Here is a 12,960-nt window from a genome sequence, read left to right on the forward strand (position 1 = left end):
GACACATTCAGGCACTAGTGCAGGACTTACAAAATCATACCTGTTCCTCCAGCAGTGTGCATGTGTTTCCTTTTTCATAGAACAAGCTTTGAAACACAAAGGGAAACTAAGTGAAAGAAAAATCTAAGTAATTTAAGGCTGTACAGTTAAAACCAAATGGGATCTGCAGAAATTAAGGTTCCAATGATATGCAAACTCAGCCATAGTAGAATTAGTTTTCTTTTGTTAACTTGCACTTAACATGCATCAATTTATAATCGGAAATGTGACTCAGGGTTCTCCTCTGTTTTCGGACAGCTGATGGGTTTTTACTTCCCATCCTTAAACTTCCAAGCTTTCTTTTTTCAAAGCTCTCATTTTAGACATACTGCCCCTAAATGGGGGGCCTGTTTTCTCTGTTCCATAGTCTGAACTTTTAATAAAAAGTTTCACTGCATCTTTTTGCAGTTAAAATAGCATTCAGTTGCCATATCCCCAGCTTTTTGTTAACTAGGGAAATTTCCACAGCAACTCCTGAGTCTGACCTGGATGGAGCAGGATGTCCATTTCCAAGAAACTAAGGGTTTCTGGCTTACCATACTTCTTTCAGTTGGCTGAAGCCATGTACTACACTAACTTAATCACAGATGGGCAAGACTCCTCTCTACTGTGAAGTTCCACTTTACACTTTGGGTATTTCCACTATCTGAGCTGAGAAGGCTGAGGTCTTCACAGTAGAAATCTGAAAGGCAACTTACATGGACCTTGCTTAATTCTTTAGTCATCTGCTATCAGTGGCTATGGGTATCCTAGAAAAGCTGCTTATTTGATAAGTCTGCCATTTCTTATGGGTCTGCTCACTGCCTTCATTCTCTGGAAACTTAAGCAGGATGGGTGATGGAATGGCAAGGGGAAATTACATTCTGATAATTCAGCTTGTTGAAGTTTGTCCCCCTCTATCTTGCATCCTTCCTTCCTTCTTGTATTATGAGTGAGAGTTATTGGTTTTAAAGCAAACAAGGGCTGGTGGATTGGGGTCTTAAACAGGGTAGGAGGAGGACTCAACAAACAATCTACTGATGAGTAATTTTTCTTCCAGCTGTAACAGCACTTTACAGTGCATTATGTAACTAATTTAAAATACACAGAATGTACAAGAATCTAGGAACATTAAATGTATGCAGTTTCTGACTTTGACTTCACATGTACAACCTCAGTATTGAATTAATATTACTTGAATTTGTGTGTGTGGCAGGCAGTCTGAAACAAGCATTTGTGTGGATATTTTTACATATGCAAAATGTATTTAACACTATATGTGTACACAATTTTAAATGTCTTATACAATATATTTGACATAAAGGGAAAAACAAATGACATACAAATACACACTTTGAATTTCAAATTTTTGTTAGTGTTCAGCTTTTACTGAATGTGCTATTTGTTAAATGGCTTTCTTCTTCTTCTTCTTCTTCTTTAGGGTGTTATCAGAGTGCCTGCTCCTTGCCAGTATGCCCATAAACTGGCTTTTCTTGTAGGTCAGAGCATTCACAGAGAACCAAATCTGTCACTCTCAGACCGTTTATACTACCTCTGAGCTACAGAAGTGGATACAGTGAAGTTTGTGGGACTTTCTATGGTACCAGTTTTTCTTCTTCTTACAGAAGTTGTAGTTTACTGCAAATAACTTTTTTATGCAAAAATAGTAAATGTGCATGGGGTAATGCATAATTTTGCACAAGGATAGAATTTAGTTTTTTCTCCAGTGAAAACAGCAATTAATTACAGCATAAAAGGCAATTCTAAGCAAGTTCAACTACCTGTGAAACTGACACAGCTAAGTTAATAACTTTGTACAGCCTATTGCTGATTTAAAAGCATTTTTCATGTGTTGGTATTTTTTTAAAAAAGGAGTACTACGGACATCAGTTATTCTTGGGAGAATCTGTGCTATGCATGGTACTTCATGATTTGAACACTTATGTTTAAACAGACTTCTTTGGTGTCTGTACTAAATGTTGACTTCTTAAAGCTAGACATGGCTATCATCAACTAGTTTTACTGACTACACTGAAAAAGGGCAAGCTATTGAATTATTTTGCATGCCAGCTGTCTCCTAAAAAAGGATAGGTATCGTGCATAGTATTCTTAGTTAATCAACACTTCTTTGTGATGTTACTTCCAGAAACTGTAAGCATGATAAAATATCACTGTACTGGTCACTCTGATTTTCATCTTGCATATGCCAAAAAAGTTAAAAATATTTAAAAACTGCCCCATAGTAGTTTCATGCCAGTCTTAGCATGTGGAAAAGGTAGGCTTAACCAGTTACACACAGTCTTCAAACAGAAGTTCACCAATAGACAATGAAAATAATCAAGTCATTGTTTAGTCAGCCAGTAGAAGTTGGAAATGGAAAATACATATCTGAAATAGACAGGATGACCGCCGGGAGCAGAATTGTTTCCCATTTGTTGGTACAGTCTACTCTTAAGTTGCATTGGTGGGACTTCCACCAGTTCCTTTGCGGAGTCTATTCAGCAGCCTAATTCTACTTAATAATATCAATGTTTTCCATCGGCATAGAGACAAAATCTTCATGAAGATGTAGATGAGGGCCTTGAGTGTTCCGTGATATTCAGCCCAGTTATCCCTTTCTTAATTTAATCTCACTACTCTTGGTTACTCCTTTATGTGATCCCAAATAACTTCTAACTATTGCTAAAATAACTTCTGTATTAATTTCATTTTCTGGTGCTCATTGATTAGCACTCAGTGTTGTAATATTTGGGTTGCTGTACTATTACAATATGGAAATGTGTAAATTAAAGACATTTCAGGTATTTTCATCACTAGTTTAAAATTTAAACTAGGTTGTATAAATCCTGATGTGAAGTAAAGTACTGTAGCTTAGAAACACAATTATCGTCCGTATTTTCAGGATTCTTTCAGGTACTTCTGTGTACTTTTATATAAAAAAGCATCACCAAGTGAAATTATACTAGTTTACATAGATGTCTTTTGATTTAGACAGTTTTATTATAAAGGTACAGTTTGTTTAAATATAAGCTCATTGTAGTAATTAGAACTAAAGTTCTTGATAAATTTCAATAAAGTTCTATGTTTAAAACATTGCATTTGTTTGCTCATATATATACATATATATGAACTCACGGTAGATGATGCTACAGGGCAGTTTCTTCACACAGGAGTGCGCCTAATAGGTTGGCTTCTTGTACAGTTTAAACTATATAAACTCACCTCTCACTTAGCTGTTTTTTTTTTTTTTAATCACTTCATTTTTGGACAGGGAGTTAGGGATAACTTAAATAGCTTGGTTTTATTGTGGTTAGCACAGGGCAAAAAGCTGCTACATGCAGTTTGGCTGCACTTCATCTGATTATAGTGAATTATCTCCTGCTGGTTCCCCACTTCTCTAGGTGGTCACTCTGTAGGTTCTGCTTTCAATTTAGAATCTTGTAGGCTTAGGACCTCCTATCTGGAAGCAGCTAGTTAAAGAAGTTCTTTATCTGAAAATTATTCTCTGAAGCTGCATTGCTGTACACTTGTCTAATGCCTTCCTTATAATGTTGGAAGACAGCAGCAATCTTTCATTTCATGTTCTTTTAAAAAAAAAAAAAAAAAGGGGGGGGGGGAGGAGAAGGCTAGCACAATGACTATTAGAAGTAACAAACATACAGAACACACTGCATTCTACAAAATATCAAATTTATTTATATAAAATATATTACACATGAACTGTACACATGCACACGCCCACACAATACTTTACCACAAATTTAGGCCAGTAATTCTTTAATTTCATAAATCTAGCACACAGTAGTATCTTACAATAATTTACAGTTCTTTGACGACACAATGGGGAAAGCTTTGATCATTTATAAACCTTCCATAAATTACAAAAGAAAGGCAGTTTGAAAAGTATGTATAAACAGTAAAAACAATTTACAAATGGACAAGAATTACAAAATAGTAACTGCCAATGTCTGCCAGCAACTTGTAAGATTATTTTAATCAAGAAGCCAATTTTAGAATTAGTGTTTTGAAATGTTTGTACTCTGTTGGTAGAGCCTTTTAATTGGCTACAGCTTGTGGCTATAACATACCTCTTTCTTTTATTGCTGTGCCTAGTACATGCATTTCTGACAATAACATGAGAAATTATTTTTTAACTTAAAATTGTACTTCCACAAGAGAGAACAGTTGGGGAGCAAAGATGATTATTTTCTGGCCATTTAGAATATTGAAACTTTTACACTAGTGCCAGGAGCTATAAAACAAGATTTTGAATGATTAAACAGTGTGTGCATTCTCAGGATAGTTTAGGCGGTACCTCACGTTAGCATACTGAATGTTTGCTAAAGGAACTCATACAAATGTTTAAAAATGCATCCTGCGCAACATTTTCAGCCTCCCAAGAATTATATCAGCCATTAAATGGAGTCAGTAACACATTACTTGATCTTAAACTACCATGTCTCAGTGAGGTTGAAAAGACATTTGAATAAACAGTACACGCTGTATATTTAGACAGTACAAATCATTGTGCATTAATAAGGCAAAACATCAAGGCTGAGTAAACTAGGAGTTTCAAGACCATTTTTGTTTTAAGATAAGTTTGAGCACTTTTGAAGAGGGGTCAAATAAGATTTTCTGCTTCTTCCAAACAAAGTTAAAGGAGAAGAAATGCAGAGATTTATCCAATAGTTAGAGGTGTGGAGCTGCCTTCAAATAAAAAGATGATATCCTTCTATTCTTAATTCCCAAAAATCTTTTTTGAAGAAAAACAGATAGTGACAACACTGACCAACAAATCCACTTCTTTTTTGCTTGCTGTTTTGATCACATAAGTCACATGATCCTCTGATGTCAGAAAGGGTTAAAATGCAAAGGTTCTGTAAAGATGTACTTTATAGTCATGAAAGCCCTAGTTTGAAGTTTTTTTAAAAAAACATAAATTGGAAGCTTTACAAGTTGTCCAGAAGTAAATGAATCATTTCACTGCACCCAGTTTTTTCAGCAGTTTCTTGCCTTTGGAAAGCAGCCCCTTTTTCTTTTTCGAGGACATTTCCCTGCCTCTCCCGGGACTACCAGAACCCATAGATGACGTACCCATAGATGACGTAGGTGACCCAGAATGGAGATGGACTGTGGGGGATGGTGCTCTCCTTGATGTACCTGTATTCTCAGGAGGAACCTATTAGGTATATTATTATAGTTTATTGAATGTTTGAAAGCTCTCATCATCAAGAAAGTTGGCAACATAATTTTTGTCCCATTACCCACTTAAAAAAAAAAAAAAAAAAAAAAGGGCTGGCTCAATACTTCTCTCAATCGTTTTAAGTATGCCATAGGAAAATACAGAAAATACATAAATACAGTTTCCCACAGATAAAATTGTCTGCAAAGGTATAGACAGCAGAAAATACACACTTCAATGGATCCTCAAGTTGGTTACATTTTTTAACAGAGCTGGAGACACTTATTTTGCCATTGTTTTGGCAAAAATCACAAGTTTTGTACTTCAGCACTCAAAAGTGCACAAATGAAGAGTCATTTGTAGCTATGGAATTATATTTATAAACTTACAGTAAAATGGATTCAGTACTATAGATAAGTCTATATACATCAAACAGTTTCCAGAAGGAATTACTGTATGTGCAAACGGTATATGATTATCACTTAAAATTTTGGATGTTCTTTGAACACCTTTTCTTATAGCAGGGTAGCATACTGTATATACGTATTTGAAAAGATGGCACACTGGTTGAAAGAAAGAAAAAGGAAAAAAGCTAAAATGAACCTTAATTGCAATCAAAGAAAGCTTAAAGACCCTAATTGCTTGGTGTGTGCTGCAGCTACATGATTGCCAGGTGAAGATAAACACTTGTCCAATACTTAGAATCTAGTAGAATGACAGCATTCCTAATATTTTAAACAGCTATTTTAATCATCAAAAAGCACTTGAATGAAAATGCAACAACTATTTATACTCATCCTATTGCAACTACTGTGCCCTGCTGACAAAATATGGTATTGTATGTTGTAAGATGATACTGTGTAATATAAACCATGCCTCAGGGATCCCTATTATCTTTAATTCCAGTGAAGACAACATTAATACATTAGCAGTTTGCTGTCTTATTGTGCAACAGTGAATTAAGCAAAGGGACTTCAAGCCTACTTTGATTTTAAATCAAGGTCTAATTCTAATGAAAAACAACTTGGTAAAGCACCCCAACGTACACCTGAAGATACCATATATTTAGTCTAATGCATTCATTAGGTGAGCTGCATGTTTCATATTGACACTTTTTAATGCATTGGTAAACCAGACCTCTGCTAAAGTTTCATAAGCATTTGCTCTGACAGTCCTAGTAAACTGTAACATATGAGGGAGTGTGTGTGTTTGATTTCAGAATTACTGACTGGATATTGTCATAGGCAAACAGGTATAATTGATCATGGAAAACAGAATTTAAGGCAGAAAGTTTAAGCAGATATTTGTGGTTGAGTTTCAGAACCAAGTATATACCCTCGTAAACTTCTGTACTTATCTGTTTGCAATTCACTTGCTTATTTGTTTAGGGTGGGGTTTGTGCTATTTTTTCCTGTATGTAGGAGGTTTGAGTTTGTATATTTCAGGTTGGCTAACAATGCAGTATGCAGCTTTTGTCTGTAGCGCAATTAGACACTGAACACTTCTTTTGATGTAAACAGAAACATTTAGCTCATAGAGAAATATGTTCCAAATGCCTGACCTTCATAAAGTTTAACCCTAATTAGATGGGAGAAAAAACCCTTAATGGCCGGGTCAAAGGATTTCTTTGTCTCATGCAAACACTGACTTACAAGTACATACAGTTAATGTCTGTATCCTGTTACTTTTGGGCCAATGATTTTGGAGACATATTTCTTTTTTTTTCCACAGTTAAGTTTCATGACTGTTGCATTAGATATTGTCAGGTGGCTTTAATTGATATCTTTATTGGTATCTTCAGTTGTTCACTTACGTGAAGGCTACATTGCCTTATTAAGGTGTGAAATGAACACTCTTCTTCTGTTTCCAAGCAGATGAGCAAAAAAATAAAAATATATATAAAATATATAATATATAAAAATATTGCAGTGATGAAACAAAACAAAAATGAAGTACTCTAAACATGAATAATCTTTTATAAAATGGAAGGTTTGGGCAGTTAACTATTGTTAGTAGGACTAAAATATTAAAAGGGTTAAACATGTATTATTAATCAGCTATCTTTACGTTTTATATTTCAGGGAGTGGTTGTCCCACTCCTTCCCCATCCCCAGCTACTTGTCCTCTTCTAATCTAGGTAATGTGTATATGTATAATTTAAGTCTGAGAAAGTTAGAATTTTCACTAGAAAAGGCTGATAAAGTTAAACAATTTTATTTAATTCACTAGAATCTTTAAAATTTAGGTTCATAATTATAAATGCTCATGACACATTAGTGTGAAAGATCAGTGCAATCTTAAGCAGACTCTCAAAAATACCTAAAATGGGTAAGTGGATTTTAAAATGTCAGAAATAATATTCAAATTAAATGAGATGGAAAATTTGGGGAAAAAACCCTATTTTTAATGTAGTTGCTTACCCTTTTTGCTTTTGTACGCAGTGGTGTATCTTGAACATATCGTGATGGTGCATCAGAAAGATAGACTTCTACATCATCAGGCACTTCTTCAAGAAAGTTTGAAGGAACCAGTCCCTTCTGTCCATTAAGTTCACCCTGCAGTAGGGTAAACAATTGCCCTTACAATTATTTACAAATATGAATGACTGTAAACATGCAACATTCCTATGAGATAGGGAAATACTCTATTTCATTGTAGGAGAAACTGAGTGGCAAGGAGTAAATGACTTGCCTAAGATCACACAGAAACTGTGACAGAGCTGAGCACAGAATATAGATTTCCTGGATCCAGTCCTGTGATTTTGCTGCACAATTATCTATCATGCAAAAAAAAAAAAAAGCTAAAGGGAAGATAAGATCAGCACAAAGTGTTCTTTAATTTCAGCTGCAGTTTCAGCGTTACTTCAGCTGCAATAATTGCAATTTGGTTAGCTATTTGGGCATATATTCACATTGCCATGCTTCTTACATGCAGTTCAGAATACACATATTGCAGCTAAAGTCACTTGCCAGTAGGCAAATGTTCTTGTAACTTGTAGAAATGTTTGAACACAGCTACAGATGCAGGATGTACATTGTCACTTTTTGTACCAAAATATTAAGGTATAGCACTATTAGTGGCAAGATAAATAGACTCCCTGGTATAGTAAATATTCAACATGAAATAATAACCTGAATGAAATCCTCCCAGATCATATTTTAATAGCTCGTTCTGCTAACAACTTCTCCAATTAGTGTTTGAGAGACTGGGGAGCTGTTTGATGCAGTTTAAAAGACCAAATAAAAACAAACTTACATAGTAAAATCCATCTTCATCAATGTCACCGAAGACTGTGATAATGTCTCCTGTACAAAAGGTAAGTTCAGCCTGTAGAAGAAGGAAGGTGTCTGGTCACGTTTTGTTACTGTGCAACTGTTAACATTTTCTGCCATATGCTCCACACTAATGACACACCAGCTTCATAATATTTTCCAACCATATTAGTAGACAATTGGATGAATCTGCATGTTGAATTAGGGAGCAAAATATTCTTCAGAACAAACAGAACTTTATTTTTAATTATCACATGCTGGGCATTGGCTTGACACAGTTAACTTCAAATCCCTGGGCTCAGCTCCTCCTAATCTGTGTGGGAAGGAAGGGAATCCTGGGAGGAAATCATAGTAAGGGATTGCCTTATGGAGTCAAAGGGTGGGATATGACCTTCTCTGCTATTGTGATGGGCATACATGGTAGTGGGCCTGTGCTCACGGACAATAAACCTGTGCGAGCGCCTTCGCCACTGAACAGAGTGCAGTCTGGCTGGGTAGTAATATCAAGGTCTGCTGGGCCAGCTATCTGTGCAGAGCTGGTACAGCACATGGAGAAAACACAGACATGTCAATTACCATCATAAAAGTGACTGCATTGTCTGCTTTTTTTGTTGCTGATGGGAAAAATGTATGAGGGTAACAGGAGATCCATAATGAAGATTTGGGAAATGGTCCATAATTGCTTAAGATACCATTAAAAGGGCATGGTATAGACGGATTACATACACTTGGCTTCGTGGCCATGTATTATCACTAAGGGAGAAAATGGGATATTTTATGAATGCATCTGTGGGTTTTTTGTGTTATCACATTTCAAAATCAATTCCTATGCTTCAGGCTACCTGCTTATTAGTGAGAGGTGACATTTTTTTTAAATTAATCAAATTCTCTTAAGGAAAGATGTTAGGTGTGTTTGGGATTAAATATTCTTTCCCTTTTCACTTTGAAAAATGTTTATTCCTATAATTTCTAATAAAATTAAATAATTTACCATTTTTTTTTAGTAGGCCTTGATTTTACATCCATGATTTTAGTGTATCCGCAAGTCTATAATGCATTCAGCAGAGCAGTGCTGAATACTGAAAGATGCTCATGAGCTTGTGTTTGAACCAAACCCATGAATTCACTTCCACAGTATTCACAAACCTTTACTTGTCTGTTTGGAAAGAACATTTTACCACATTTTTGTAATCAACATTTTTTCTTGATGAAAGTACAGTATTGTCAAGTTAACACACCTATAGAATAGCTCCAACAATCCTGTTTTATTTGATATGTTATGGATATATAAATGACAAACAAAAATTGTATTTTGTTTAAATCAATACCTCTACATCAACGTTAGGAGAACTTTCTCGTGGATCATAATCGTATAGTGCCACCATCCTCCGTGTTGACACAGAATGCTGTCTGCCACTCCGTCTGTTCCTTTCTGGTCCAACCATAAGGAGAGAAAGGGGAGGAAAGCTATCAAAGTTATTTTGAAGAAAAAAAAATCCTCAGGGTGCAATTTTTTCCTCTTGTTAGTGTGTAGTAACCAACTCAGACTATTTCTCTAGCAAGCCAGCCAGCCAGAAGACCAAAGAGATATACCAACTATAGTCGTGGATTCCTGATGCAAGTTGGACATGGACAACTCTTTAATTCTTAACAGCTGGGTTGAGCATACTGTTTCTAAATAATCTCCACAATATGTATATTAAAAGCTATTTATGACTCTTAGAAGAATCATCAAGTGCTACTACCCAGACTTTTGGATGTTCAGGAGTCTATCCTGTTTCATTTTAGTCAGACTCACTTTTACTCTCGGGTCATTTTTTTCCTGTATAAAGCCACCAGTTTTGTGCCTGCTGTTACTCTTCCCCTTCTTGGCAGGGTAGTGGGACAAGAAATAGGAATGTTCTCAATTGCTCCAAGACAAGTGATTTATCAATTCTTTCAATGACTCTGAATGTTTCCATTAGCCTTGTGGTTACAGAAACATATTTTCAAGTATTCCATTAGTTTACAGCTTTCTTTAGCAGGAGACAGAAGGAAGGAGGTGAAACTTACAGCTTCCAGAAATTAGATGAAATGTTTATTGATTGACAATCATTTACAGGGAAGTCTGTGATGGGCTTAATTTTAAAAGTGAATGAGAGCAGCATGATTCTTGCAGATGATGCCACAGCAAGAGAAACATGTTTGTTAGTTTTACTTACAACAGGCGATGAGGGGAGTTCTGCTGAGCTAGTGAAGAGCATTATGAAGTGCAATAAAGGAAAACTCAGGTTAGGAGCAGCCTTAGGCCTCTAACTCTACTGTGCTAGGAACATTTGAGGCTGGGGGGGTTAGGTAGGAGGAGGAGACTGTCTTCAGTGGGGAAGTATGCAGCATGCACTTTGGCTTTCACACCATCTAATAGCTGAGAATGAAGCATTCAGTCAGAGGGGATTACAGCACCCACCCAGTCACTGGGAATGTGAGCAATCTTAGCTGCCGATGCAAGGGATTTGTAGAGAGTGCAAGAAGTCCAAAGTGAAGGGATGGATTATTACAGATTTGGAACCCAATTTCCCTGTGGCTTAGCCCAAATCATATCCTGAGTGACTGCCTTGAAGAAGTAATGGGTCACTTTGACATATGACTGCTGAGACAAGGGAACGCCAGTGCTAGGGGCCACTTTGCTTCTAAAGGATCAAAGGCATAAAAAGTAAATCTAGACAGCTCAAAGCAATTCAGCTAATTTACAGCTTGAATCAAGTTATTGTTGCTTAGCACAGACCTCTTAGACTTTCTGGATCTGCGGTGTACAGAGCGTGTGCTCTCTTTGAAACGGTCACAGTTGACTTCAGGAAAGGAATGCATACAAATAAAAGAAGAGGAAAAGATATGAAGCTGTTCAAAGTTCTTCATTTTTAAGGATTTAATGTGGGCAAAGGATTAAGCAAAATTAGTCATATCGGAACACAGGATGTTAAGTGCTTGATTTAACATTCAGACTAAAGCGCGTGTGATAACAGCATAAGACAGATGGGAGATTCAGGGCCTGATCCTGCTAGCAGGGCCACATGGGAACCTGTGTGACAGGAGCGGTCTGAAAACGTGGATTTGTTTGCACATTCAGGCACTTAATTTGTGTTTAATTGAAAATTAAGCCAAACACTCCGTATTCTCTGAACTGCAGAGTGCTATGTACATTCCCTTTAAAGTGGGGCTAGAAAATTGTATTCAGATTTAGAAGAGAAGCCACTTGCTTGTAAAGGTGAACTGTGGAGGGGGGTGGGGGTTACTAGCAGTTACACCTCTCCAGAAGATTCCAGACTCAGCAAAGTATGCGTACAAATAGAGTGGCATTTTAATACGAGTGCTTTCCCCCTCCTGGAAAAATCTGAGATGCAGACTTCGGCAGAGAAATGAAGTGGGTGGCATCACCAGTGTAACATGTAACAGAAAAAAGCCAGTGGTGTTTGCAGAAATAGCTCGCAGGATCAGATCCTTAGAATGGCCACAAGCTGGGGGCCTAAAGTTAGGCTCTTAAATTGTATTTAGACACCTAAATAAATAATCTCATCAAAGATTTTCAGCATTCACTACTCTCACTGACTTAGATAGGAGCTGAGAGCGCTCAGCACTTTTGAAAGTCAGGCCACTATGGATTTGGGGTAAGATTTCGGAAGTGACTCGGTGTGTGTCTGTACAACAAAGACAGCAAGGCTCAGAACCTGGATCAAGTGACACTCTGGCCTATTGATAGCAGTGTAAAATGTTCCCCTCAAGCTGGAGCCCATGCACCACCTTCATTGGGGTTTCAAAGGTCAGGATGCAGCCCAAGTGAGAACATCTAACCTGTTCTTTTTAGCTCCATAGCATGAGTCCAAGGCTCAGGCTCTGAGACTCGTTACTGCATTTGTGTTTTTTGGGTTTCGTTTTTTTTTGCAGTGTAAACAAACCCTAAGAAGCTAAGGGCTTGTCTATGCTTAAAACACGCAGCTGAAGTCCTGTAGCGCTTAAGCGAAGATACTGCTTACGCCAATGGCACGGCTTCCTCCCATCAGTGTAGGTACTCCACTTCCCGGCTAGGCAGTAGCTAGGTTGACACAAGAATTCTGTCAACCTAGTGCTGTCTACACTGGGGATTAGGTCGCTTTAACTGTGTCGCTCAAGGCTGTGGATTTATACACCCCTAAGTGACAGTTATACCAACCTAATTTTCTGGTATTTAGGAGCCTATGTCCCAGTCAATGACTCCTAATTCACTTGAGCACTTTTAAAAATTTCACGTAGGTACCTCTAGCCATTCCATGGTTCTGTCACTCCCTTTGCTTTGGCAGACAAATGGGGAACTACTGAGCTGACAATTCTCAGGATCTTAAAGAGCCTATAATTGTTTCACTTTATGAAAATTACTTTAAAAAAAAAAAACAACCAATGGTAAGACACTATTTTCACTTTGTAATCTTGCAAAACAATTTTGAAGTGGTTTTGTTTGTTTTTGTTTTAATGCAG

General features: G+C 36.9%; 2 protein-coding genes across 5 annotated transcripts in view; one reads left to right on the plus strand and one right to left on the minus strand.

The window, feature by feature from the left end:
* Positions 1–3,048, plus strand: part of PIWIL1 (piwi like RNA-mediated gene silencing 1) — a 163,914-nt gene extending 160,866 nt beyond the window's left edge. For all 3 annotated transcript variants that reach the window (XM_067539751.1, XM_067539749.1, XM_067539750.1), the window contains one exon: positions 1,460–3,048. In XM_067539751.1, coding sequence (XP_067395852.1) covers positions 1,460–1,576 — 117 coding nt within the window. In that variant the 3' untranslated portion in view covers positions 1,577–3,048. The remainder of the gene's footprint in view (positions 1–1,459) is intronic.
* A 730-nt stretch (positions 3,049–3,778) lies between these two features.
* Positions 3,779–12,960, minus strand: part of RIMBP2 (RIMS binding protein 2) — a 271,038-nt gene continuing 261,856 nt past the window's right edge. For both annotated transcript variants that reach the window (XM_067539753.1, XM_067539754.1), the window contains 5 exons: positions 11,231–11,300; positions 9,801–9,900; positions 8,456–8,527; positions 7,621–7,755; positions 3,779–5,197 (listed from right to left, as the gene is read on the minus strand). In XM_067539753.1, the coding sequence (XP_067395854.1) occupies positions 4,994–5,197; positions 7,621–7,755; positions 8,456–8,527; positions 9,801–9,900; positions 11,231–11,300 (581 nt within the window). In that variant the 3' untranslated portion in view covers positions 3,779–4,993. The remainder of the gene's footprint in view (positions 5,198–7,620; positions 7,756–8,455; positions 8,528–9,800; positions 9,901–11,230; positions 11,301–12,960) is intronic.

Source organism: Emydura macquarii, unplaced genomic scaffold (assembly GCF_026122565.2).
Source record: "Emydura macquarii macquarii isolate MOO-44397 ecotype Brisbane River unplaced genomic scaffold, CSIRO-AGI_Emac_v2 contig_554, whole genome shotgun sequence".
NCBI classification, from domain to species: Eukaryota; Metazoa; Chordata; order Testudines; family Chelidae; genus Emydura; species Emydura macquarii.